Source organism: Mugil cephalus, chromosome 22 (assembly GCF_022458985.1).
Source record: "Mugil cephalus isolate CIBA_MC_2020 chromosome 22, CIBA_Mcephalus_1.1, whole genome shotgun sequence".
Classification (NCBI taxonomy): domain Eukaryota; kingdom Metazoa; phylum Chordata; class Actinopteri; order Mugiliformes; family Mugilidae; genus Mugil; species Mugil cephalus.
The window spans coordinates 12,463,052-12,490,938 of NC_061791.1; the positions used below are offsets into that span (position 1 = coordinate 12,463,052).

The 27,887-nt window shown below is 41.8% G+C and overlaps 2 protein-coding genes across 4 annotated transcripts in view; one reads left to right on the plus strand and one right to left on the minus strand.

Moving 5' to 3' along the window:
- LOC125000086 (protein phosphatase 1H-like) overlaps positions 1-7,742 on the minus strand; it is a 28,580-nt gene extending 20,838 nt beyond the window's left edge. The window contains exons 1-2 of one of the 2 annotated variants that reach the window (XM_047575452.1): positions 7,048-7,188; positions 6,717-6,916 (exon numbers count right to left, since the gene is read on the minus strand). Coding sequence is in view for 1 of the 2 variants with exons in the window: in XM_047575451.1 (XP_047431407.1) it covers positions 7,048-7,283 (236 nt within the window). In the remaining variant the exon portion in view is untranslated. Of the gene's footprint in view, positions 1-6,716; positions 6,917-7,047 lie in introns of both variants that reach the window. The other variant, XM_047575451.1, reaches the window with a different exon arrangement.
- Positions 7,743-8,813: 1,071 nt separating this feature from the next.
- il17rel (interleukin 17 receptor E-like) lies at positions 8,814-22,168 on the plus strand. 2 transcript variants are annotated; one of them, XM_047575450.1, is made up of 21 exons: positions 8,814-9,045; positions 9,979-10,088; positions 10,806-10,879; positions 11,447-11,745; positions 13,021-13,048; positions 13,567-13,713; positions 14,504-14,610; positions 14,821-14,935; positions 15,186-15,230; positions 15,336-15,475; positions 16,030-16,101; positions 16,196-16,250; positions 16,369-16,532; positions 17,181-17,225; positions 18,336-18,393; positions 18,570-18,715; positions 19,246-19,305; positions 19,383-19,440; positions 21,062-21,193; positions 21,545-21,595; positions 21,705-22,168. In XM_047575450.1, exons 4-21 carry the CDS (start codon positions 11,620-11,622, stop codon positions 21,824-21,826), a joined length of 1,671 nt encoding a protein of 556 aa, XP_047431406.1. In that variant the 5' UTR covers positions 8,814-9,045; positions 9,979-10,088; positions 10,806-10,879; positions 11,447-11,619; the 3' UTR covers positions 21,827-22,168. The 2 variants fall into 2 exon arrangements, with proteins under 2 accessions (XP_047431406.1, XP_047431405.1); XM_047575449.1 differs by lacking the exons at positions 8,814-9,045; positions 9,979-10,088 and having other exon boundaries at positions 10,806-10,910.
- The last annotated feature ends 5,719 nt before the right edge of the window (positions 22,169-27,887 follow it).

Genomic DNA, 27,887 nt, shown 5'->3' on the forward strand with positions numbered 1-27,887 from the left:
GGGAAGTCCAGAAAGTGAGCTGCTGGGAACCATACACAGACAGATAGTGTTTTTGCTCACATCACTCTTGATGCCAACACACTGAATCATAACGCTGTTTTAAATTTCAGTGTGGGCAGTATTTCCCTGATGCTGACGTCAAACCAGAGGGAGACCGTGGGGAGGTGTGTGCCTTAAAACGTACAAAGACTTTGCTCCTCACTTGGACAGAGGTGAGCTGGAGACCTCCTTCAACGTCCCTTAGGTAATTTGAAAAGACAACCACGGCCAGCAGCACCAACAGGATACAAGACTTGAGTGAGTAAAGTTATTTTTGCCCTGTAAGGTATGTGTGCCTTAGGGTTAGTGTGCCGACATAATGGAAAAGCGGGTTTATCAAAATATTTCTTGTTGTAATCCCGATGTATGAAGAAGTTTTTTTTAAATTCATGTCATTTATTAGGTGTTTCAGTGGATTTGGAGTCTTTCCTCAGGCTCAAGTAGTATTCATATCATCCTAGCAAAGGAAATATTCATCTCTTTTCGGTTGAGTTAAACAAACATCTAATAGGCAGAAATAATCTTTAACTTGGCTCCTCACTGGTCAGTTCACCTGCCAAACAGCTAGCCCTGGATTAATACAAATGGGCTACCAATAAATGGTTAAAAGAAATTGAGACTGACAAGTCTGACAGACAACATCTCTGGAGGCTGCTGTGAGTGGGCGGCAAAATTGGCATGTCTATTTATAGACACAGACTGTGGGCCTGTTTTCTACTAGGCAGCGTTATTGCCTGGTCCTCGGCCTCAAACGCTTGTTAACCTCAGACAGAAAGAAAAACACAAGGACAGGTTCCTGGAAATGTGAGCGCAAGTATATGTGAAGTATGTGTACATGTACATCATAAAGCTATATGGTTTACCTCTTATGACCTAAGCATTCGCGCGCAGATAGGAAAAAAAAAAAAAAAAAGCTTGTGGCATTTGAATTACCGAAACTCACCGGTGGACAACTTTCTTGAAAAAAAAAAAAAAAGTGCTGCCATTGCGGTGACCAAGCACCGCTGCTGACAGCTGCAGGTTGGGGATCAAGGCCAAGGAGAGCCGGGAAGAGAGAGCTATTTGGAGGATTTTCTTGGTAAGTTAGTTATACCCCCGATATGTCACGAAGGTCTGAACAAAAGAACAGTGTTCAGCCACACTTCAAAAACCACTGTGAGGTACTGTAATTCAAAACCGTGTGCTTTAGCGGATCTCCAGCGATTCCATGGTTTATACTCATCACAGAATCAACAGTCTTTTGGCTTGTCTAAATTACGGTGTAATTTCACACTGTTTATTCAAGACTTATCTTGAAAGTAAATCTGAAACAAACAGAGAAGAAAATTTGAAACTGTAAGTTGTGTGTGGCTGTTGGCCAAACCTGAATACTGTCTTGAACAAAGTAAGGGAACGGTGGAGGGGGCCCTCGTCTTCCTCATAATTCCAGGTGACTAAATGGCTGGTGGAGGTTCTGTTATCGCTGCGCTTTCTTATTTTATTATGATATTTTATTATCTTGAGTCAATCACCAGAAAATAATCCGTCAAAACAAGCTATGTGACGACAGTTTGGGATTTGAGGAAACTTTCTAAAAGGTAAGAGAGATTTTTAAATTTGCTTATGAAAATATATATATATAACTTTAAGGAGTTTCTCTGACTTGAGGAAAGTCCTTATACAAAAAACAATGAAAATGATGCACTAGAACAAAGTTAATTAGTGAAACACTCACAAATAGTTAAGAGCAATCCCAAATCTGCCTGACACATAACAACTCGTAGTCATGCCAATAACTACAAGGAGGCACTGTGTTATACAAATAGAACTATGTGCTAAGTCATGTAGTACTCACAGTTCTCCAGACAAAAAGTGACACTACTTTGCTTGTGATGTGCCATTCACCGTGCAAACAGAGTACAAAAGCCATCATGTCCAGGGGGCAAGTCTTCGCTGCAATTACTCAGCTCGGCTTTCAGACCTAATGCATTACCACTGCACCCATAACCATGGTAGAGAATTCCCTCTGAGTTATTACAGCCATAAAACACACCCACTTCTGAGCTTGTTGATACACAGGAGTCCAGGAAGCTTTTGTCCACTTCATGCAATCTGCTATCAGCGAATGCAGGCAGAAACGGGATGACTTGCACACGCCGGGGTGTGTTGCTGTGGGCTGCTGCTTTTTTTCGTATTTGGAAACGTAAACATGTCATGAAGCACGTTCGGAGCACGACTATAAAAACTATTAGTAAAACAATTATCATCCTCCGTAACCGCAGTGCATTTAAGTCAATAATCCTCCGGTGTTTCGTGAAAGCCGCAGCTGCTGCTATTGTGTGTTTGAGCATATTCCTGCAACTCATTTGCCCTTAATTTACCATTTGCAGGAAGAATGATTTAATTTCCCTGCCAATCAAATTTTGGTTTCATTCGAAACAATTAGCTTTCCTCCCACTAGGAACAAAACCTAATTTCCCTCTCAATTGTCAGACGTCTAATGCCCTTTTTGTTTTTCTTGCCTCTGCAAAAGATTCTGGGCCAGACGGTGGCCCAAGTGATGTAATGATTATTTGGTAAAGCACATCGTTCAGAGGTTCGCCTCTGGTTAACTCAAAACATTAAGGCAACAGTAACAACAAAACATCTGTGAGTTAAATGCTAAATTGGTCCAAATTCAGTACTTTGTTTTGGTTTTGTTCTGGCTCAACCATCTGAAATTATGAGATAAACAATAAAATTGTTTTAAGAGGAATATGAGGCACATGACTGGAAATGACTATGAAATGGTGATGGAAGCAAACTTGCTGCTCAGAATTCTTTGTAATTTATGAAAACGGGCCTTTGATTTCACACACGGGTAAAAAAAAAATAAAATAATTTGTAACTTCCACTGAAACAGGCTTTTTTCATCTATGACTAGCTAGCTAACATTAGCTCAAAGTTAGGAAAAGACCTTCTCGTTTACCCTGCAGAACCCTATAATAGGCTTGATGAACGCTTGCTAGCTACATATATGGTATTGTGTTAAAAGGCGTGGGCAGCGCTGCAGTTTTATTTTAGAAATGTAAACTCTGTGGGTTGAGTCATGAGGCCCGACACCAACAGCAAATTTTAGACTCATTGCTCATTGTAATTTCTTGGAACGTATATGGTAGCAAGTTATCCATAACACGAACAATCCTAAACTTTTGCTATGCAATCAAACTAAATGCAATAAAGAATTGTCTTTTAAAGTCCTCAGCTACTAAAATTCAATGTTTTAGAGTTTTCAATTTCCCCAGAAACTAGGTAAAAACACTGATGACTCATCCTGCACTAGGGGTCGTATATTAACATTTAATTTTCATGTCCCTCCCCTCCCCTCCTCCTCTCCACCATGTATGGGCAGTGCCTGATCAGAAAAGTTTTTTTCAGGAGCAAGGCAGCCAACCCTGCTCCTTTTTACAGGAAACATGTAAATATGGATAAAGAAATAGCACTCCGGATCATTTTATTACAGCCCCGTGCGAGCCGCCCCCTAACCCCAGCCCACGGAGAAATTTGGATAGTTCCTAAGCTAGAACTGCACAACCGTGATTAGTGGAACGGCTTAAACGAATGTCAAAATGATGACACTGCAACAGAAGATTGGACTAAATTCAATTTCTACCAGGAATTTTTTTCCAAAAAATGCAATAATGCGCCTAATCTATCCCCAAGTTCTAGGAGCCATAACAGCTGCTGTAATGAGCACACAGCAGACTTTAATTACAGATAAACGCTGATACGGACTGAACTTAATTAACCACACCAATCCGCATGAGACGATTCAAATCTGCTCTGAGCACTGCTGGGTTATGTGTATGTGTGTGTGTGTGTGTGTATTAAAGAAAGAAAGGAAGATGTGACTTGGGGCCCGATTAAAAACCGGATCATGCCAACTCCATGTTGACACACATTCAATTGTTACTTTAACCCAAGTATCCATAGTAGATACTAGAGTAACATTATGCTCGTAGGTATAGGAGAATGTTCCCTGCACTAATATTTAGATTCAGTTTGCAGATTGGGAAATAGGTTAAAAAGACCCTGAATAACTACTTTTAAATGTGCACATGTTCTTGAAGGAATGCTGTAAAGACTAAGAGCAGGAATATGACACATAGCTTAGACTCGGTGACTCTGAATACTTAAAAAATAAACTGTAGTCTGCTTTGTATTAGTGCACATCAACAGGATGTAATGGTATCAATTATTAAATAATTGTGCATTTCTAAGAGTAACTCAGAATGATGCCCCACTTCACTTAAGAAGGGAATATATTGACCGGAAATTGCATGACAAGGAAAAAAAAAAACAGCAGATTCACAGATATGCCAGTACAGTTCTGATGTACTTATAGTTTAGTGTGAGGATACTATAATCAGGAGCTACCTTTTGGAACGTCTGCGAATTAGAAGTTAGTTCCAGATTAGTTCTCTTCTCAAGGTTTTGTGTGCCGCATCGTGAAATTTAATCATCACATCACTTGTATTAGGCTCGAGAGGGAGATTGCCATCAAGGAATCGACTTTTCAGGAACATTAGCCAAGGGTGGGAAAGGATACCGTAGGGAGCAGCTGATTGGGTGATACTATAGCTAAAGGACGCCCATGCTGCCCAAGACTTTCACCCCTAAAAAATAATGAAGCTGCTACAAGATCTAATCATGTCATGTATTTCTTGAGGTATTGTGTTGTAACATACATCAATCAGCCACAACAAGTAAAACAGTGAATATCATTGATGATCTAATTTCAACGTCTTGTTTTGGGAAAACTTGTACCAGGCATTTAAGTGGTACACCTCCTGAACACAGCACCCTAGCATCCTGGTGTCACCTGTTTCTCATGTAAGCGGTGCATAGGCACCTGACCATCCATACGATGTAAAAGAAAGTGTGGTACATCCAGCCTGACCACCTTTTTCCATTGCTACGTAGGCCAGTTGTGATGCTCACATGCCCATTGTAGGGGCTTTCAGCAGTGGACAGGGTCAATACGGGCACCCTGACATATCCGGAACTAGGCAGCCCCATATAAAAAGACACTGCAATGTACTGAGTGAGCGTTCGATGTTCTGACATCTTCCTGTCAGAACCAGCGTGAGCTTTTGAAGCAATCAGAGCTGCAGAAGCTCGTCTGCTGGAGCAGACCGCACCGGCCAGCCTTGGCTCCCCACATGCTCCACGAGCGCTGGCCGCCCATGACTCCGTTGGGGGTTCTCTGATTTCCCTTCCTTTGATTGCCCGGTTTTGATACATACTGACCACTGCTGGCCAGAGCTGCAGGTTTGGAGATGCTCTATGCCAATCATCCAGCATCAAAGTCCTTAAAATCCTTCCACTTCCTTTTTTTCTGCTTCTAACACATCAGTTTCGAAGACAAAATTGATTTGTCTAATAGGCGGAGGATTATGACCACTTTCCCAATACTTTGTGGGTCTCCCTTGTCCCTCCAAAACAGCTGTGACCCATCAGAGAATAGATATGGGCCTTCTGAAGGTTTCCTGTGGCGTCTAGCAACAGGATTTTGTTAGTGGAGGCCGTTGGGTCCTTTCGGTCAGGGGAAGGGGCCTTTGTGGATCGGGTTGGGATATAGGGAATTTGGAGGCCAGGTCAACACCTATTCATGTTTTTTGTAGTTGTTCCTAAACCGTTTGTGCTGCATCCTGCTGGGGATGGCTGCTGCCATCAAGGTGTGTCATTTCTATGGGGTGGGCGTGCCTGGTCTGGTCTAGATGGGTGCTACATGTCTAAGTAACATCCACATGAATGCCAATTTCCCAGTATCATACTGACTATAGACAGGTGGTCTTAATCTTATGGATAATCAGTGTATGTAGCAGGATGAGGGCGAAACATGAGGGCAGCATTAAATTGAGTCACTCGTGCTCATACACGTCAGCTCAGGTCCTCATATCTGCGCATCATTAACGGCTGATATAATCTTTCTTCAGTGTTTGCAGGAAAACTCCCTGGATATTCCATTCATTCACATTCCTGGGTGTGACTGTGACTGCTTCCAACTAATAACTCTATCTAAGTCTCTATCTAATCTTTAGTAGTTCCCTGCAGTTGTCAGTTGTGTGATTCCCAAGGAAAGAACCTGGCACCAAGTAAAGAGGTCAAGGGTGCCGGTCTTTGTCCAAACAAATATTGATCATTGAATAAGTGAACTTGTAACCCGCCCATCTGGTGTAGTAAGCTATTCATTAATCAGATTAGACACCGACTTTCCAGTAAGAGGGCTTCCTTTATGTGAACGGTGCACATTTTCGCTTTCAAAATAAGTAACGCTAACCCATGCAGGTAATATTTTTATGTAATTATTTGCTTGCTTGCTATTTACTTGTTTAATTCACTGTATTGCCACCCCGGGGGGGATTATGCATATAGTTTACAATTAATGATGTAATTCTGAATGTTCTGCGCGCTCACCAAGCCTTTTAGTAAAGGCAAAGGACGAAAGCTGCTCTCTAAGCTTTTATCTCAGCTTTGTGGAGGAGTGCGAAGATAAAGCTGCTGTGTAAAATGTGGCATGATTGAAAGAGGACAGATGGTTCACTGCTTGACTGTGCCACTGAAAAGCATAAAAAGCATTAAATGCACCTAGAGACCGGTCGGCCAGTTTGCAGCAGAGTCTGTGTCTTAGTGGGGTGCTGGTGAAACACAGCTACCTTTGGTCTTAAATGGAGACTAACTCTAGTTATCCTTTGGATGAAGGCTGCCATCGGTTTCTGGAGGCTGGCAGTAGGCTGCGTTTGACTCAGTGGTTGGATCCAATGATGGAGGTGGATGTAGGTCACAACAGGTGCAGCTCCAAGTTAATGTTCTTCATTTTTGAGTCCGTGCAGGTCTAATGGGTGTGTATTTAAACCTGAGAGGAGCATATACATTTGAGAAAGTGTACGGGTGAGCACCTGCAAGGCCTCCACAATGATTAAATGCTAGTGGCACGAGCCAGTAAAGCAGAGCCGCTCAGAGGCCAGCTGCCGCCGGGTTACTTACTCAGCGTATCCGGTGGCCCACGGTAATCTCCTGGTTTCCTTCAGAATGAGGATGGGCCGAGCTATGTGGTCGGCGGAGCACTCAATCTCATCCTGGGACAGTCCGAGGAAATCTGGTCTCATATATGGGAATTTCAGCGGCATCTCGGTGCCGTGATTCCCGCCGGAGCCGGAGCCGCCCCCGGCCATGATGCCGCTCATGTAGCCGGCCACGGCGGACTTGACCCGGCTGAGCATGTTGGTGGCGCGTCGCGGCGGGGCGTCCGTCGGCCGGTGCGCGGCACCGCGGCTGCCTTTTCCCGGATTGCCCCCCAGCTCGATCGCGCTGGCTCGGTGATGGGAAGGCTCGAGGGGAGGAGGCGGCGGCGGCGGCGGATGATGGAGGAGGATGAGGAGACGCGCAGGAGGCTAAGGGTGCATTTACTCTGGGTTAAAAACAACAGCCGGGGGGGAGGATGGAGGGAACGGCAAAGATGCTTTGGCTAAAACCCCGCACACCTCCATGGAGAGTCATTGATAGCAGCTCGGCCGTCGTGAAGGCGGAAACACGGTGAAGATTAACGGGTCATGTGATGCATCCATGGAGGCACACTGCAAAAAATCCAAGCTGCTGGCTCCAGCCTCATACACGCTATTATAAGTGATTTTAATATGATTTTAAAGCATATCACTGTATAAAATAAAAGATAGATCTGTTTTTTTATTATTATTATTCATTATTTTAGGGAACCACCACAAATAAAGCATCGACGTGTGATTAAAATCTTTCAATGAAACAGCCAAAAGTGGCATATTTTTAATTATATATTTCCCAACTGTGGCATTTATAGGTAATACGATTTAAAGGCCTCGCATGGGATTATGGCTTCGTGAGACTGGTATTTCTTACAGTGCAGGATGAGCAGCTTAAAGCGGTTGAGAGCAGGTTAAAGGCAAATCAGTGCTACAAGCATCGTAATCTGCAGATTCTCAAGTCAGAGGAGACCCTCACTGTGCAAAAAATACTTTTATTGAGAAAATTATTGCTCTGTAGTCTGGCACTCCATGACATGAGCTACTAAACGTAAAGGGGGGGCAAGAAATAATAACGGATCCCGGCTACACAGTGTGTGTAGAGGCTGCGCGTCACTTTGTTTTGTGTGCGAGAAACCCAGTGAGCTGGAAAGACAGGACCTCTTTCTAATAAGGACCAACGCGAGTAGCTGGTATTTGCATGGATTTAAAATTCGTTTTGTCCCAGTGTTAGATTGTCTCTTGCACAGTGCATAGATGGAAGCTGTTGTGATAATTAGGTGTCCATTTTCTACAGCCACAGCCATAAATCATACCGTCTAGTCGATATAGCTCAACCAAAATCCCTAGTCTCCGATTTGATAAGTGCCATTACGCACACCCATCAAGCTTCCCTCCATTAGATCGTATCCAAATGCTCTCCAGGCTCATTGATCCGTGATCTTATTCCTAAATGTCTGTGTTTTCCGCCTTCAAATTCTATTCGTGAGCAGAACAGTCTGATTTTAAATCATGAAATCAAGCCAGAAATAGTGTTATTGCCTTTATGCCGTTCAAGATTTTTTTTTCTTTCTATAGCAAAAATAGATTAATAGATTAATGTCATGTCAGAAAGTCCCCAAAGTCTTTGGTGGAGCTCGGAAACTAATAGATAGATTATTTTATTCATCCCCGAAGGGAAATTAGGCAATGAGAGGGCGTCTGCTAACCTCGCCATATATGGAATCCGTTTAGCTCGCAAGTCGGGTGTGTGCAAAAAAAAAAAAAAAAAATTATGTCATAACTTATTTTCCCATGCATGAGGTCAATCAAATAGCTAATTTAAAGTCCAGTAGAGGCGGCCTTTCCATGCGTTAGTACGCGGGAGCAATTCACTAGACTGTGGACTGGAGTAGAGAAGCGCATTCTCATTATGATTTCTGCCTATAAATAGTTAACCAGCTATAAATGTGCTAATTCACCCTTCAAACGGCACATGACCTTACAGGTGAGAACATATTCTTTTTTTCTCTCATATTCTTCTAGTGTGTCAGAGGATATTTCCGTTTTTATGAGGCTTGAACCCACTCTATCTGTGCACACTGCTGTGCAGACGGGAATCCTGTATTAATTACTCCCAATAAAACTTCTAACGGACCACGTGTTAATAAATGACGAGCTGTTGTGATACGATAATGCCTCACTACAAATAAAACCCATGGCTAATTACGTTATCTCACAGAAACCTATAGCGCAAACTTTGAACTGACCTACACCATGTTTTGATTGCAGTGCACGCTGTTTTCCAGTAGATAGAGCCATTATACAGAAGAGGAAGAAGGAAATATTATGACTTCCCAAAGAGTTCATTTTTTATTTATTGAAAAAAAAATATGATTATGTTTGTCAAGGAAATACTTCAAACCGCATTGTCATGCTCTTCTGTGAAACAGTAAAAGGACCTGTAAAGAAAAAAGTCAATAAATAGAGCTCGCGTTCTCTGATCTTAGCTCAGGGTTGGGGTTATGCCAATATTGTATGAGTTGAAAGACGTTTTCATTGAGGAAGCTTGAATCTGGCCTGTGCCAAATATGCAAACCGTTTTGGTTTTTTTTTTTTGTTTTTTTCCACTTGACACAGTTTTGCCGTATCGCAACAGTTTGGCGCAACAGGGAGTATAACACAAATGGATGAGATATTATTAGACACACGTGCGGCTGGATTACACCGTGAGTTGTAGGTGGTGGTGGTGTTATGTTTGTGTTTTTTCTGAAGGCGTGGGCAGAAAACTCTTTGGATTTAAATAGTGAAAAGATATCATCTGTTTTTAAGGTCATGAATTGGGGATTTTGATTGCCGTGAATGTGGCTGTGGTGGTAATCAGCCCGGCTTGTTTTACCGAGCGCACTCATTCACCTTTTTATCTTCTTGTTTTGCGCAGAACAAGAAGCTTTGAAAGAAGCAGTAAAGACACGGGAGAAGCTCTGAGTCATGGCTCGTACATGCCGCAATGACTTGCAGTACAACTGTCTGTGCGTATGTTGACCTAAGGTACACCTATTAAGTGCAAACAATCAATAACCTGTAGCTCGTAATAAACTGCATTAGAGTTGTAGTAGTTTAAGAGTTCGCCTGTGGTAAATTTTTTTTTTTTTTTTTGCTGGTTTTTGCTGGAACTCTTCTCAGAAACAGAACATCCTTCCCCAGGCAGTTGAGGAAATGGAAAATGTATGTCGTCAGCGACATTGATGTGTAACATGTTTTCTTATCACATCGGTGCGTTTCTCAGAATAGAATTATTATTCAATTCTCAGAATTCCGTTGTCAAATGGGATGCTAATCATGACAAAAACGCAACACAGGTGTGCCCTGTGGGAAATGGGAGTCTTCCTTTTTTTTTTTTTTTTTTTTTTTTGGTTTTCACTACCAAAAGAGGACATTTTCTGAAAGCTGTCAGTTGGCACCTGTTGGCACATTGCTCTTTGTAGATTTTATTCGATTTTGATCATTCTGTATATCTTGAAAATATCGAAAATTGACAATAAAAACAAATCTCTTTCAATGTTTTGTAATATTTGTTGTGAATAAAACATTCCCCGTCCCTCCATTATGCCGTACCCGCTCATTAGCTTGATTAAATGTTAGCCGCCGAAGCTACACGCCAACGGTTACGTAGCCGCTGTTCTCTCATGTTGTGTGGCAGAGCCCCTCGTTTAAAGAGATTTATTTTTTTATCTCCTTTCTGCTTTGTTTTTGTCACTGCTAAAGAGCCTGAAATTTCCCTTTGGAGACGGTGGAGACCAAACTATGAGGAAAAAACTGCTGGTCAGACCTGTATGCCAGTGAGTTTCCAATTACCGCGTTTTCTCCACTGTGAGTAAGTTGCACAAGTTCTGCAAGTTTAAAATGTATCAAACTTCTCAAATATGGCAGAGAACAGCCAACCATCGCCCTAATTACTTCTCATCTGAAGTTTGTCCATATAAGGTCTGTATCATCATAAAGCTGTGTCACAAAACCGAGAGGAAGTTCATTTTCTGCAGTTTTTAGGGAGTGCCAGGGGTATTATTAAAAACTACATTTGCCAACATCTTTCATAAAAGGTTGTTTAGGTGAACGCAGCGTAGTGACCTTCATGGTTACATCAGGGTAAATGGCTTCATTTCAAAGAGGGAGGTGATGTGGTTATTATATTGTTTTATAAGGAAGATAATCCTGTTATAGTTTGTGTCTACGTGTGCTTTTAGTGTGTTTGCTACAATAGGCTCACTGACAGTCACTTATAAATACTGAGCTCCATGTGGCAGTGCCAAGAACCACAGATCCCGCCTCCAGTGACAAAATTCTACCTCTAGCTTTTCTGCAGTCATTCACTCTACTCACTACGCAAACGTTATCATCACCTCCAGGACACGGCTTACTCACCATCCCACTACCTGTCAGCCTATCACTGAAGCCTCATCCGGTCCTGCCACTCTTCCCATCCAGAAGAAGAACATCAGCAGACCTGCGGGAGAAGGAAGAGCAGCAGCAAAAGAAAGAGCCTGTGGTGGGTCCAGGGGGGCTGGCTTTAAAAACGAAAATGGTAAAAATGATCCTGCTGGTCGCCTTGCTGGTGTTCCACTGCTGCTTGGGTCTGAAAGGAGCGGAAGCGGCTGAAAGCGTGGGGCTGGAGAAGATGGAGAGGTGTCGCACAAGATGTTCTCAGGTAATACCGCATCTACAACATCTTCTGCCAAAATCCACCAATAGTATATGCTCACTATAACTAATGATACTCCTGCTATTGCTATATCTTATGTGTCTTATGTGTCTGTTTCATTTCTGGTGAAAAAAGAGGAGTACACTTGTGTTTACAATAATTTCCACCAGTGCTATTTCTTCTGCTGTTATGTGCCGTTAGAAAATTGAGCACATTTAGCAAATTGAATTCTAATATCAGTGTATTTTGATTAATTGAGCACATTTAGCAAATTGAATTCTAATATCAGTGTATTTTGCCACACGTCTTGTATGAGGTAAACTTTTTTTTGTTTGGATTGCCTCAAGTGTTTACTCAGGATAGTTTAGTTTAGGATAACAGTACCCCAGTTTGTGTGACTCACCTGCTCAGTCACCTACACCTTTTCATAACAGTCAGCAGCCCCCTCCACTCAGCTCATGTGAAGCGTGTTGCTGTCTTGTCCTGGCTAGTATTACTGAAAGCTCAGGAAGCTTACCTCCGTAATCATTTACTGGAGCCAAAGGAGGAAACGACTGCAAATATACCTGGGTGGAGAGAGGTGGATAGGTTACACCGTGTTTACTTCTTTCTCTGTGGCCTGAGCAGACCTGCAAGCTTTTAATATTTTTGCATATAGCTCTGTTTTGTTTTGTTTTTTTTTGTTTTTTTCCTTTTGCAAGTTTCTACAGGTGTCATAAAAGAAAAATCAGAGTCACTGCAGCTCACCACAATATCCTCAAATTGCCCTCTGGATATCTGTTGATATTCTCAAAGCAGAACATAAGTATATGTGTGTAGTGTTTTTCCTTTTTTTTTTTTTTCATGACAAACGAAAACGTCACTCGGTGGAAGAGTAGCAACACATTTTTTGAATATCTTTCAGAGAAAACATTTCTACTAGTGCAAACAAGGATGTGTCAGCATGCTGGAAGTGAGCCTAAGAAAATTTGAATGACCGAAGATTTGCATCTCTGTGCGAGGCGTCGCTTAAGTTCACGGTGGTATACGCGCTGACAATCGTGAGATTGTGTTATGAGCGGAGACAAACGTGTGAGACGGCATGCAGTAAATGTGTTTTGCCACAAGAAAAACAACAGCGCGCACAAATACACTTGGACGAGCAATGAGGATGTAAAGTCCTCGGTGTTTGGGAATTCCCTATCTTGCTACCTTTGTTCTCCTACCTTTGTTCTCTTAAGAATTACTTTATTCATGTGACTCCTGCTCCAAACTCTCATTTGAATTGCTTTCTTTTGGCAGGGACTTCACTGCAAGCCCAAACCAGACTGTGAGTATTTCCACCCCCAATTTACATCTTTGCACAATAACTTACCCAAAAGACCTTCTGCATGTTCTTGCAGCCACTGTATTGGCGGCGTTCATAATCACACTTGGAAAAACGCATTCAAAACACTAAACACATGTTGCAGAAGAACTGAAAGTGTGCCCCACCTATTATAATGTATTATTAACTTTTTGAATGCAATGGATAATAATGCCTTCAATTTAATTAGAAAGTTGTCAGACAATGCAAATGATTCACAGGCGTGTGGGCGTCGGATTAATTCTTCGCAAAGTACCCATTGTTCTGGTGTTAAAACTGAGCGTAGCATTTGTCTGAAGGAGGAAATGTCTGCGTGTGTTGTGCTTCTCTATTAATAATAAAGACATACCAAGTGAGGGCAGTCACCCCCGTGATAAATGGGCACCTGAGATAACTTGGTCACATGCAGTGAAAGACAACACTAAACTTTTTGTTGTTTTTTTCCTATTGTAAGTCATCTTTCCTGTCTCTGTCCCGCGCAGACCTGTTTCCTCCCCCGTGTCAGAACCCTCCAGAGGGCCTCAACGTCTCCGTGCTCCACAACGTCAGCCTCTCCACGGCCATGAGGTGTGAGGGGAGGCAGAAGTGCTCGCTGCACCTCAGCATCAAGGCGGCTCTGCAGCTTGACAGTGCGTATACATGACGGTTCACAGAATCCGTGCGCGGCTGAATGGCTGCACAGGCCGGTGGAAATGCCGCCTGTCATTGCGACACTGATCAGCCACATTTCGTGACAATCGAGTGTTCTGCTAGGAAGCTTTTGGACCTAGCGATCATGTGGATGTTACTTAGACATGCACCACCAGGGAGGCCTACAGAATATTGGGAAGGTGGTCATAATGTTACGCCTGATCGGTGTACAAAACCACTTTGCACGTCCATCAGGTTAATGTTTCTGGTTTGATAGCAGAAGGAAGGTCATACCTGGGTCCAGCGTACTGTGGCTGCCCTTTACATTTACAGAAGTTGTGACTTTGCTTATTTAAATTTGCCTTCATGGGGAAGTTTAAAATGCTACTCTTTGGAAGTAATCAACCAACATGGTGACCAGGAAGTTGGCCTCGGTGGAAGTGACCAGCCACCTTTTACAGCTGAACTTCAGCTTTTGGCTCGATTGACGTTTCATGTTCCCAGTTCTGTACACAAGCGGCACAATCAGACAAGCTTCCCGAGAAGGACACCTGTTCGCAGACGCGTGCACACTTATCTCGGCATCCGCTGCATAATGAAATAACTTTGGATTTCCTCCACGTCTGGACTGTATTGGGGAAATCCCTTTCGGCCTGACAGGGACAAGCAGTTTCCGTTATTAAATTGACACCTGAACCAACACCTAAACCATCTCACAGCGTGGTGTATTCATAGTTTTGTTTAAACAGCTGTAATTTAAAGCCATCTTCTGGCATTATGCTTCCACAGAGTCCATCAACGGCCTGTCCATTTGCACCAGCACGGCAGGGATGATGACGAACTGCAGGATCTTAAGCTTCACAAAGGCGTCAAGAGAAAGGATGTCTGGACAGCAGGTAACGTGGACAGCACCACTGGACGTTTAGTCCTAATTTGAACTAGAGCTTGATGCGAGACTTCTTGGTGTTACAATTTCTGCTAACCAACAACCAACTACCCAACATCACTAATAGTTGCCAACACGCACTCCGGTTTCCACTATGACTCCACTGAGCCATGACAGACATGTGACAGCTTGTGTGTTTTGCATGTTCCTTTTCCTCAAGGTGGAAGTTGACAATAATTGCACCGAAGTGTCTCCGAACCAACAAGTCCTTATCACCGTGAAAACAGTGCCGAGCTACTGTGGCATTACCTGGACCGGCACGTATCACGCTCCAGGTGAGAGCGCGCGGGTATTTGCATAATTATGCAAACACACGCACACGGGTGCGCGGTAGCCAAAGAGTAGCAAATGTTAATTGGGTGTTATGCAACCTAATATTTCCTTGAGTGATGCTTAACCGAGCGAAACAGCCAAATGACACTGTGGTACGTAACCATGGTGAGTCACGTAGAGGAAACTGGATATCGCGTAAAACCGCGCGTAGGAGGCATTTCACCCTTTTTAAATGCACTTCTTTTTCCGCAGATTGCACCACTGACGCTTTGAGAAGAAACGTCCCAGAATGCATCAGTGAGTCAAACGATCTTCCACGGCCTCCACTGCCGCTGCTCCCCTCTAATCTGAGGGCTCTCGCCGTCCGCCTCATCGCCTGACGGTTTCTTTTGCCTCTTTCAGCTGGCAGGCTGTCGTACGATGTGGACCCAGAGAGGAAGGAGCTGAGGGTCAACGTGTCGGACATGCTCGAGGATCACAACTACCACCTCCGTCTGTGCCACAGAGACTACATCTGCGTTGGCACAGGGGCCAGCACTCTGGTGAGGGCCTCGATTTGTAGGACATAACTTCTTGCGTTTCAAAATAGTAACGCGTGTGTCCAAAGTCCTGACTGCTCGGAGGACTTTGAGCACAGCCACAAAGCAAGAGGAGTTTCCTCCGATGGTTCACTGGGTTGTATAAATAAACCAAACTGATGGCTATGAATAGCTAGTAGCATAAACACTGCAAATGAATAATCTTCACGTTACACCCTGCTGAGTGAGAAACTTCCCCTGCAAATCATTTTCCAATCCTTTATTAATTGTCAACTAAGTGAGGTCACTGAAAACCAAGAATTTTGTCCAGTCATGCTGCTTATTCCATAGCACCTGCTATGACTGTTCCTTCCCGTGTGAGTCAGCTATTTGAACATTTACTCAGTCACTGATCCGCTTTAGTTCTCCAACGATTTTAAGAGAGCAAAGTCCCCTAATGTAACATTAGAAGTGCAGTGTGTCCTTCGCGAGTCATCTTACAATAGTTCAAGTATCCTGACATGGGAATTTTTAGGAAAAATAATGAAGATAAATGAATTGTTTTACTCACATTGCAGATTAAGAAGGAGGAACCTATAAAGAGTGCCACCCTTCAATACGCCCGACCTTTGCCCTGCCTCTGCATCGAGGTAAAGTCCCTGCACGCACAGGCGCTCAGATTTATTGCTTGTTTTGGATAGTTTCAGATTGACAAAGTGTACTAAATAGATAAATTCCTCATAGGGTTGGTCGGTTGTGATGGACGCCCCCAGGGTCCAGGTCTGCCCGTTCAAAGACCGTGAGTAATTCTATTGCTCTTAGACATACCAAACTGAGCAAGTGCTTTCACTTGAAAGCATGTCCTTGAGAACTGATAACAAGCCATTTAGAGAAAGTCTGATTTCCACACCTCTCAGGTCTTGAAGAACTGTGGTTCGGAATTACCTTTGACCCACTTGAGGAGGCTCTGCAGTGGGAGCCTGCTTGTCCAGTTTCTGCGGTGGTTACGTTGTGCCAGAAAAGACAGGATGGCGTCTGCGTGGATCTGCCTCAAGCCTCCCAGAATGTCAGCAGAGACAAGGTACAAACTTTAATGTGCTGACACAGTGAGCTTTGTTGAGAAACATGCCCAGGTATGAATGACAATAAATGTCAAGTGAACACGCCAATGTCCTACTGGAGGAGAATACGTGGTGATTGATTCATCCAAATGTGACCTGTAATTTGAAACCGGGCAACAGGTTACATATTAAATAAATCTGTCAACATCCTCCTTTGTGACTGAGCGTAATTCTACCCTTCACAGGGGTAAAAGGCTATGACTCTAGCAGGAGGTTTATTAATCTCACGGTATACTGTGTTTTTCACTTAACCAGGCTTCCCGTAATGACTCCTTCTCTTAAAGCAAGTGTGGGTTTTGTCCTAACCTTGGCTTTAGCTCACATAAATACAGGGCTGTTGGTATTTGTAAAGCCAGGGTGAGTGAATAGGGGAACCTGAACACCTGGGAATCCTTAGCGTACACTGAGATTGCGTGTTATTAAGAGGTTGACGTCAGTTTAGACCCAAGGCTAGTCACTTGAGAAGATGACGCAGAGACGTGACATTTAAAGACTGAATACAGCTGTCCCAACAATCAAAGCACGTCATCTTAAGTAGTTGCGGCATGCTTTTGTGAGGTCTGGCTGGTATTTCAGTAATTGATGTTTCGTTCCTGTATGCTTTGCAGATAACGTTTGCCAAAGTGGATCCACATCCACAGCTCTGCATGAAGGTAATTATCACTTCCATCTACTGTTTGGTTCTTCACAAAAACTACAGGTCTTTGGAACCGTGCCACTGCATCTAGTTGTAAAGTTAAAGAACGGAGCAAACAGTCTATATATTGTTTCTGCTTTCTACACTACTTGATAATGGTATCTGTTTACAGTAAGATGCCCTTTCCACCAGATCAGAATTACAGAACTCACAAATTAGCTATCTGTGTTTTCAGGAAATACTTTTGACATTTTAAAACCTCAATAAAATATGGCTCTTCTTGGTGAAAGTGAGGTATCTGTATATGAATCCACCACCAGAAGCAAACGGGTTAAAACACGAGAGTTCGCCTTCATGTTACGAGATTGTGAACACCACGAGGGAGCATAGTTTTTATGGAGTTTACTCATGAATGTGATAAACATGACACAGTCTGAAATCAGCAACACAATATTTCACAAAAAAGACGCAGCTTGCCCTAAAGTCCTGGATGCACTGTATTAAACTAGAAAGATGTGGAATCAGAAAGATCAGTAAAGACATGCTGCCATTTCATTTTTATGTGTGAAGGCATTTAGTCTACATCGATTAAGTCACTGCTGTCTTATCTAGAGCATCTACCCATATTGATCTTCAGCAATTAGCTTTGCAGACAGAAATTTATAATGGTCACGTGTGCACCTTTTTGGCAGTGTAGTCTTTCTCATTACGTAAACTTGTGAGTTTTACAACAAAGTGCTACTTTCTTGACTTGCAGCGTTACCTTTTAATTTAACCTTCGGAGACCCAAACATTTGTTTGGAATGCATCTTATTTTCTTTAAAATAAGATTAAGATCTTTAGGTATTTGGGATTACCTAACTGTTTACTTTAATGCAAAAGCAGGCAAAAGTGTCTCCTTATGAAAACATCAGCTCTAAATGAAACAGAATAAACTGCCACAAACCTCAAACCATATGTCCCCATATGAGGACACCAGGTCTCAGGAGGTTAAAAAAACAAACATTTGCCAGTTGTTTTCCATTCCATAATAATCCTTTGCCCTTCCTTAATCCAGAGTTATATCATCTTGTTTTACTGACCTGGTGGATGGAAAGTGGTTATATAACTTTAATGTCTTTCTCAGTTTACTGTCAGCTCTCGTTCCTGGACCAGGTGTCCCTTCGCAGACGGGAGATTCCAAGGTGACACTTCTTCTCAAATCAACACACTTATCATACCAAATGACTGTTTATCACAGTGCTAGCCTGTAGCAATTATGTTAGGTTGCACATATTGCATTTGCTAGATTACATGACAAAGATAGCCATGTAAATTATACCGCGCTGTATTGGTCTGTAATGATAATAATCATTTCCAGCGTGGGAGGTGGCTCTGGCACGAAGTCAGGCGCATGAAGAAGTGAAGATGTTGTCGCAGGTCACTGCAACATTCTCTGTGGGGCTTTGCGGGAAGTCTGAAGGTTCCCCTGCATGCCAGACTGAAGACACCCACTCCATGCATGTGGTAGGTATAATACTCCTTCAAGAGAAAATCAGCCTATTGTGAGCATGCAGCCTGAAAAAGATTGGGAGATTGGCGCAATACGATTTTCTTATCCAAGTGAAAAGCAGAAGGAAGTGATGACCTAGTTTCTATGTTATAAGGAGGAGGTGCCACAACATGCTTGCAGTTATTGCATATGAACTTCTTTTGAAATTTGATTTCTGTTTGTTTATATTTCCTCTTTGTGGCCGGTAAGCAACACGGTGTTGTAAACTGAAACCACTATTTGCTATCAGCAACACTATAAATTTAATTGCACCATTTAAAAGTAATCCTTCATAGAAATCACAGCTGTATCTGCTAATACGCCGGTTGCATGCAACAGCATGTTTTCACCCGTTACATCTGATCAATCTGCCGTCGCAGTCATGCACACGGTTATGGTTAATAGCGCGGCAAAGACCACAACAAAAATACGGTAACTATGACAACTTCGGGATCAATCTGGAGGGTAACTTCTTTTTTTTTTGTCTCCTTTGTCACTTTCCCAGGAGAAACACAAAGCTGTTAACCTAGAACTGCCGGGAATACTATGCGACTCTTGTATTCAGGTATGTTTTTGTAGAAAATAGTCAGTCTAAGTAAACAGCACGCCTTGATTTTAAACATTCTTCTTGTATTTATGCAGGTGAAGAGGCTTGATGTGAACTATGCCGCCACAGTCATTCACTGTCTTGGACTGTGCAGTAAGTATGTTTTTTGAGGCTGCTTTTTACCAGCTAAGAGAATTATTCATCCTTCTTGTCGTCTCTGGTTCGTTTCTGTGCAGTTTACGTAACCTTTCCTTCTCCTCACATAATGCCTCACAACCTAAGGCATTAACCAGTTTGAAATGTAAATAGTTTCCAATTGTTTTCCTTTCTCAACTTGAGGTTTTAAAGCGGTAATATATTACTGTCACGCAAGTTCTAACAAGGAAATCACAAATGTATGTGCGTCTGATGTTTTAAATGGTTCCTTGGCATTAGTCAGGGGAAAAAAAGGTGGCTCAGTACCAACATCCTTTATTACACTTTTAATTTTGTGTGCAATGATTAATGAAGGCTTTAAGGAAAGAGGAAGATACCATCTTCCAAATGACTTACGACAACCTCATCGTCATGAAACGTAGCCCAACTAACAAAACTCTGCCTTTATTGTGTGTCTGGCTGTTTGCGAGACAGAAAAGTTTTAAGTACTCAAACAAAAAAAAGAGTTTGCTTACGATAAATAATATTGTCTTATCTTGAGGTTAAAATAAACGCAAGCATGTTAGCAGGTACTCCATACCTTTTGTGATTTTATTTATCGTCTTATTTATTTACACATACCCGCATATTCAATAGTGAACATAGAAAATTGTTTAATTATATAAGTATAATACCTTAGGAGTAAACAGCTAACCTTGTTCAGTGAAAAGGTTTAAGATCCGCCTTTCAACACACCTTAATCTCACTGATTAACCTATGATACACATTTATTCTTTTGCTTCATTTGGAATTTACCTGCAAGATAATTTAATATGCATGATCTGAAAATCCACATTCACTCGTTTAAGAAACTGCAAAGAACGTGATGTCTATCATATTTCAAATGTCTGATAAATGCAGAAAATAGACTGAAAAGTTGTGGAGCAGATACCGCCCTAATGCTACATGTAGCCAGTTAGCTTGCGGCTATTTTAGCTATTTGGCGCAAACAGCTAGCCTTGCTAAGTGCAAAGGTAATCTATCGACTGTACCTTTCAGCGCACCTGGAAGACCTGAACATCCGCCTGCGCATTAAAAAAAAAAAAACTCGCGGTATTTGAATTACCGTATCTCACCGAAAGACAAAGTGTGGCTGACCACTGGGAAGTTGCGCTTTCGGGCGGGACGCTGCCATTACGGTAATTACGCCGCACCGCTGCTTTCGGCCACAGGTTGAGGAGCGACGCAAGGAAGTAGTTGTTTGGACAAATTTGTTAGAAAAACGAAGTTAGTGATATACACTTGAGCTGCCATGAAGTTCTTCCAGACGAAATCACAACTTCCCAGTGTTCAGCCACCCCGTGAATGCCGTCAATAGCGCAAACCATTGCGAGTTACGGTAAAATTGTTTAACGTATCGCTAGCGGTACGTTCAGGCTTCAAAGGGCTTTTTAAAGCTAACAGTTTCCCCATTGTAACACTTTTCAATGATAAGCTTTCTTTGGTCCGGCTCCTGCTTTGAAGAAAGTATTGAACATTATGTCTAATCAGCTGAGGATACTTTGTAAATAATTTCACCAAAAGCCACACGTGAAGTCCAATGAAAACCCATCAATCACCACGTTATTTGTCTTCACAGATGAATCATTAACGGCCAGTTCCCGCATCCCCCGCGAAAGCTCTCAGGACATGACCTGGATTGTTGTGGCAGCCAGTGTTTGTCTGTCTGCCGTCATAATTGTGACGCTGGGGCTCCATGTGCTGTTAACAGGTATGTTTAAAATTACACTAAGCTAAGCTCAGACCTTCAGCTTTATCTTCTGCTTACACAGCACAAGGTAAACACTTGTTCTGAAACCTTTGTCACACTTCCCTGATAAGTCTGCAAACGCTCACAACTGAACTCTTGGGTTAAGGACTCAAAGATGCAGGGAACTAGAAGCAATGTCAAAAAAACACCTGTTTCCTTTCCGTCTCTCCCCAGCTGATGCGTCACATAAAATCAGCTTCCTCTGTGAATGGATGGGTTGATATTAACTAAAATTTGAATGAGAGCCAGGCAGCGAATCTATCATCATCATGTATCTGTTTCCTCATCCGATTCCCACACGCTCTGTTTCAGTGCATCGGAGGCGGAAACAAAGAAGAGACGGGGCCTGCGATTTGAAAAAAGGTAAGATGATGGCCTGATTTAGTCAGCCGGCAGCTTACTCATTTTGAAATGCACACCTAAGAAGGAAAAAAAAACAAAACTAAAAATGTGTTTCCTCCTATTGTTGCAGTTCCTGCTGCTGACTGTGCGGTCGCTGCGTTAGAAACTCGACCAGTTCTCCACAGAGGCGTCCTCATACCTGATTCACCACTGTGTGGAAACAATGAGAAGGCCAACTTAATCTCTAACTGACCAAACATGCGTTCTCTGGTCAAATGCATTACATTTATTGTGCAGTATAAAGATGTTACAAAAACGCCAAATAAGTTCTCTGTTGAATCCCTTACGTATATTGTTTGGATTGATGTTTCATTGTGTTAACTGTAGATGTACTGGTTAGAATGCTTTTTGTGAGCGCTGCCTGTTTTTAAAAAAATATGTATTCTGTGTGGTGTCGTTCGTATGGGTGAAACGTGTCCGTGCATTGTTTTGTTTGTGTTTTAAGTTAAAATATTCCTTCGTCTTGCAGCTGAGCAGTTACCATCTTAATTTAAATATCTATTTTGAATAAAAAATGCAAAATGTGTATCGAAATTACTGACCTTTGTAATTGATTTCGACCTTTATACAATGCAGCGCAATAATATTTCACTATGATATTGTTTTCCTTGTGCTGGATATTCAGTATTAACCACAGCACTCGCAACATTTCTTCGTATGACAACTGCCGCGACCACACGTGACACGGAAATAGTGTCACTTGCAAACAAAAGGCAGGTCTCAACCTTGTGTACCACACAGGTGTTTACTCCCCTTGGGTTCTGTAGTATTGTAAGACCTTTTCATCCACACCCTACAGAGTCCCTCGACCGTCCCCTGTACGTGCCCGGTCTTCTTTGGTATGTTAACACAATAGTTTCCCAGAAACGAGTTCCCACGCCATATTGTGTGTGCGCTTGTTGAGACAAGCCAATGCAGCTGAGTGCAGGGATTCCTTATAAGTTCCAATTCGCTTTCGTATTCGCTACATCTATAAGGATGTGGAACGTGACTCAGAGGAACGATTCCTCATATGTGGTTGTGATGTCAATGATAACAGTAAATCCATTGTCTACATGTAACGTAAAAAGTGTCACTCCCCAAGCGTCCCACTAAAAAAAATTTTAAAAATTCCGCAAAATTTTTTTTTGAAGGATGCGACCTTTGCAACGTTTTTTCGTCAACATTCGTCAACCGCCTCGTTTTTCTGCTTCTGAAAAAAAAGCTGTTTTGGTGTAAACAACGCGCACCATGTCTTGCCAAGCCATAACAACTGATCATGGATGATAACGCAACATGTGCTAGATAAAAACTAGCGACACTGTTTCTTGATCCGTCTTTGAAAAGATGGCCTTTTTGTTACGCCCACTTCTTAAACCTTTGACTTCCACACTAAGAAATAATTAATTTTTTAATCTATATTAACAGTGTGCACTGCAAACTGAGTATTTTGACACACTGTTGTAATGTACAGATTCATACAATATAAATACTGAAGCTACATGATGATATTTTCGAGCTATGGTCATCTCCAAAAGTGTAAAAGCCACAGCTTAGATATTTGTACGTACAGTGTTTAATGCAAAAATGGGTACAAAATAAGAAATTGAGCATTTCATTGTCTGTTCCCACTGCTACAAAGAAGAATCAACTGTGTGGTTACGAAGCCAGTCAAAGTGTTAACAAAAGTTCACAGAAATAAATCACCTGGAGCCGTTCACAAACACCAGTCGTGCCAGCCTCTGGTCATTAACAAACACTAGTCAAGCAAGTTTCTGATGGGTTACACCCATAGCTGCTCCCGTTTAACCCCAACACCCCACCAGCCTTTTAGACGTGAAGACGCCACATGAATGAGTGGCATCTTCTTTGATGTTTGTGGATAAAACGTGACCTGGACGACGGAGGACCTTCACAGAGATGCACTGAAATAACTTCATTTATCAGCCCATTTATCAGCTGTAGCATTCAAACTGAATATCCATCCCTTTCATTGGCAATGCTGTAAATGAAACCGTGGTGTAAATCACCGTGCTTTGACCAAGATCACGTAAGCATGAAATGTTCAATATCTTAGCTAAAGCACCACTATTTCCGAATGAGCACTATACCCAAAGGACTGCACAGTCATTTAGGTCATGGTATATCCCAAAAAGTGCTTGTAGAGTTTCTTGAAGTCATTTCGCCGCTCATTGACGTTTCTAAAGGGCTTGGCTGGTGGTGACCCACCAAAAACTTGCTTGGCTAGTGTCAGCAGACAAACATACATGTTCCAATTGAAGAAGCAACATGAATGAGTCTATTGTTGTGAAATAAGTAGCTATAATGACAGAGTGCAAGTCCTGAAGTCCCAACTGGCTTTGGTATTACCTTATAACCTCGTATAAATAAGCGTGCAGTGTAAGGCCTGACCTCTGAAAAGCCATGGTTACATGGAAAACAAACACTCTCAACGATTTGAATGATAAAAGCTTTTAGCTAAAAGCGTCTCGTGCTTCCAGTCACAGTGCCTTTCCCATCACTTTACTGCAAACCCCCGCGTCTTTCTCTGGACAGGAATGATTTCCGCTTTGTTTACATAGTCAAATGATGTTGTTAAAAAGAGGATGCAGACCCAGTCAGAGAACAGAGGCCCCTCTATTCAGATTCACAGAAGGACTGCAAACGTGCAGGCCTCTGGCCGGATGTAAATATACTGTATGAGGAACTGTTGCAGTAAAACTCTAAGAGGGTGAGTGTTTTGGTTTTGGTCCAGGAGGATACGCTTCCTCATCCGATTGGTTTTGAATGCGCAGCAAGCAAGCATGTAAAACATCTGGTCAGCCAGATATGAAACATGGAACATGGAATAAAGTCCCAGCACCAGCGGAGCAGGAAAGTCAAAAGCAAGGTCTATTTTTATCATCCGGCACAAAGTGTAGACTGTAAACATGAGGATGGATTAAAAAAAAAGAAGAAAAAAAAGGTTAAATAACAAATCCGCGTGTGTTTCCCAAACCTTGCGCGTACAACGCTTCCTCATCTGATATCGTAAAACAATATGGTACGTGTTTGAGTTACTGTTAGCCTATTAGTCGCTATTAGTCATAATGTCATTGGCATAATAGATTATGTGTGCGACAGAAGGCTAGGGAGAAGGGATCAGCAGTGTTCACAGTGACAAAGCTAAAAAAGTCAATGGTGAAAATGTTGACAACGTTCCCAACGCCATGACTTCATTACTTTGTTTCATTAAGTACTTGGCACAGGTACTTTTAATTGGGCCACACTTTTTGATAAGTGCTGCGGAAGTTTCAGACGAGTACAATAGATGGGAAAATCAGTCGCTCAAAGCGCCGTTCGATCGACTCAACTGTCCTTCCCTGAAAATTGTGAATGGCGGTTCAGAAGACACAGATCACCAAATGTTGGAAGACTTGACAGAAATTAGTTGGCTTTTAGCTGCATATTAAAGTAAAGATTTAGATTTATTCACGATACACCCTAGCTCAAAGTACTGTTAGCTTAACGGAGCTTTTAGCGTAGCCGGAGACTCTTAAGGTAGTTCAAATGTGCAGTGATTGTGTGAATGTCCAATACATAGAGGGTGGCTCTAGCAATATAAACATTAGGTGACTTATACATAGAAGAGTTAAAAGGACACTGGAGAATAAAAATATTGCTATATATATATAATATATATATTATATATAATATATAAAAAAAAAAAAAAATGCTATCAGGGTTCAGGTCTGTAGGAATAATTTGAAGAAAAGTCTATCAGACGTCTATTTGACACATAAAAATGAAAACCTATTTCAACAGAATAACGTAAATGATGTCAATGTACAGTATGAGTCCCAAGTGGCTGTGGGATAAATACACCTGTGTCCAGCCACTGGTTAATCAGTATCCCTGGCTGAGCTTATTCCATGAACCCTTTAAGCGACTCTGGGAAAAGGTTACTGAAAAGTATGAGTCAGGGGATGAACACACATAGAAAGACACACACAAATCCGAGTCACTGAATGACCCCAGCACTCGTAAATTTGAACCTCGAGATGTGCAGGAATTTCCTTTTGAGGTATGACATCCGCTTCCCCCAGCTCCAGGCATTTACTGTGAATGGAGCAATCCTGCTCCGAGGACAACTGAAAACATATCTATCAACAGATAGTACATAATGTAACTCTCTGCAGCCCAGGATGACATGAAAGGAAAAACAAAAATAAAATTATGTTTTTGTTGTTTTCAGTCCAACACAGGGCGGGCCCTCACGCCCCGACTCGTGACAGCACCACACCTAAAAAAGATTTTAGACCGATCAGATAAAATTCCTGTAAGTTTACGCTTCTCAAAAACAAACCTCAAAGACACCGCAATCTGATTTTACGTCACAGCCCGTGCCCTCTAACCATTTCACCGTCACATCTCCTGCAGTGTCCTGGTTAGTGTGTGCCTTGTTTTGGTCGCTCGTCCGTTTCCTGCAGGTACCTTAGAGGGCTGGTCTCAATATGGGAGAAACTGGCACCTGGCCAGTCTCCCCCATCCTTTACGTTCAGGCATTCGCATCAGTCACTCACATCCGGGTCAGTCGCGTCCCGCGTCATGGTTTTAGTTAGAGGGGGGATGTTTGCCAGAAACCCATGATGACTAAACTCCCCAGTGAAGGTGACGTCCTTTCATATGGTTCCTCTTTCTGACGAATTTTCATTTAAAATCTCTTGAGTTTAACCTTTTGACTGCAAGGTTGATCTTTTTTTGGAGTAGTACTAATAGACTATATAAATAAAATGCTTATTTTATTTCTCACTTTGTACCCATTTTCTAACCACTGGTCATTCAACTTGTATGCAAATTTGCATTACTTATTATGTACAAATATCTAAACTGTGGCTTTAATCCTTTTTGCGATCTAGCACTTTTGAACAGATGAGCATAGCTCGACAATATATTTTACAGTAATATTTAAAAATATAATTATAATTATATTGTGTGAACATTTTCATAATGATATGTCAAAATACTCAGTTTGCAGTGCACACTACTAATATAGATTAAAAATGAATGATATTTAATCGTGATTAATCGTATTAATCGCGATTATTAAACACATATAGTGTAGAAGTCAATGGGTTAACTTGAAGTGGAAATTTCAAAGGTTTCTCTTAAGACAACATCTCTTGCTAAAGGAGATAAAACATAGTGGCAGAGCCCATGGCACAGTGACAAAAGTGTAACATTATGTTTAATTAAATAATATGACATGGGTTACTGAACAAAAGGCTGCTGTAATCTCTATAAACAGAAATCTGGACAGGAATATACTAATGATGATCATCATCAAATGACAGGCAGTAGGTTCAGAGAAACTGCTTCACGCTTAACTGGAAAACCTGACTCTTATTATGAATGTGTTTATCAGAAATGTGTCTATAGTCGATTAGTTTTCAGGGAACAAGAAGCAGCAGCCACACTGAGCTGTTAGATGAAGAGCTGCAGGCCACAGCCTACACACCTCCGATTTCTTAGTAAAGCAATTAAGGCCTTTCATTTTGCTTTTCACGTGAATCAGGAAATCTGATAAGTTCCCATGTAATGATGTGAAATTATTAAATTATTACCAGATTTTGTTAGGGTTTGTTATTAATGTTACAATAATTTGCTTTGCCTGCTCAATAATTTAAAGTTAAATACAAAATTCTACACTAATGCCAATAATAATAATAATTATATTCAATAATAATAATAATAATGATGATGATGCAGTCCTATATGTGGTAAACACTGCCACCTTGAGGACATTTTTCTGAATAAGTAAAACGGAGGGAGGTTTTTTTCTCATCATGGTCATCCTCCTCACCCTATTACACGACTCTCTCATAAACACCTGTTAGCCTAGTCTACATCAAATAGTATTGTTGGAGTGTTTTGTGCCAGGTTTATATTACTGTCCATTGTAATGATTAAAAGACCACATTAATATCTTGATTGGCAATGCACGTAGCCTACCTTGCGTGTTTCTCAAATGTTAATGTCTGCCAAGCTGAACGCTGGAGAGAAATGAAACAATAAAAGTGGGGGCAAAGAGTGCGAATAAACACATTATTATCATACTGGCGCCTCAAGGATAATAAATATCTTTTTTATTAAGCTGGAATTGTAGTTACTGGAAATTCCCAGTCTGGCCCAGAAATGGAGTATCTTTCCTCACTAATAACTATCAGAAGAGAAATGGCGCCACACTCATCCCTTCAGGACTTTCCCCAAGATGGTATTTATTTATTTGTGTTGT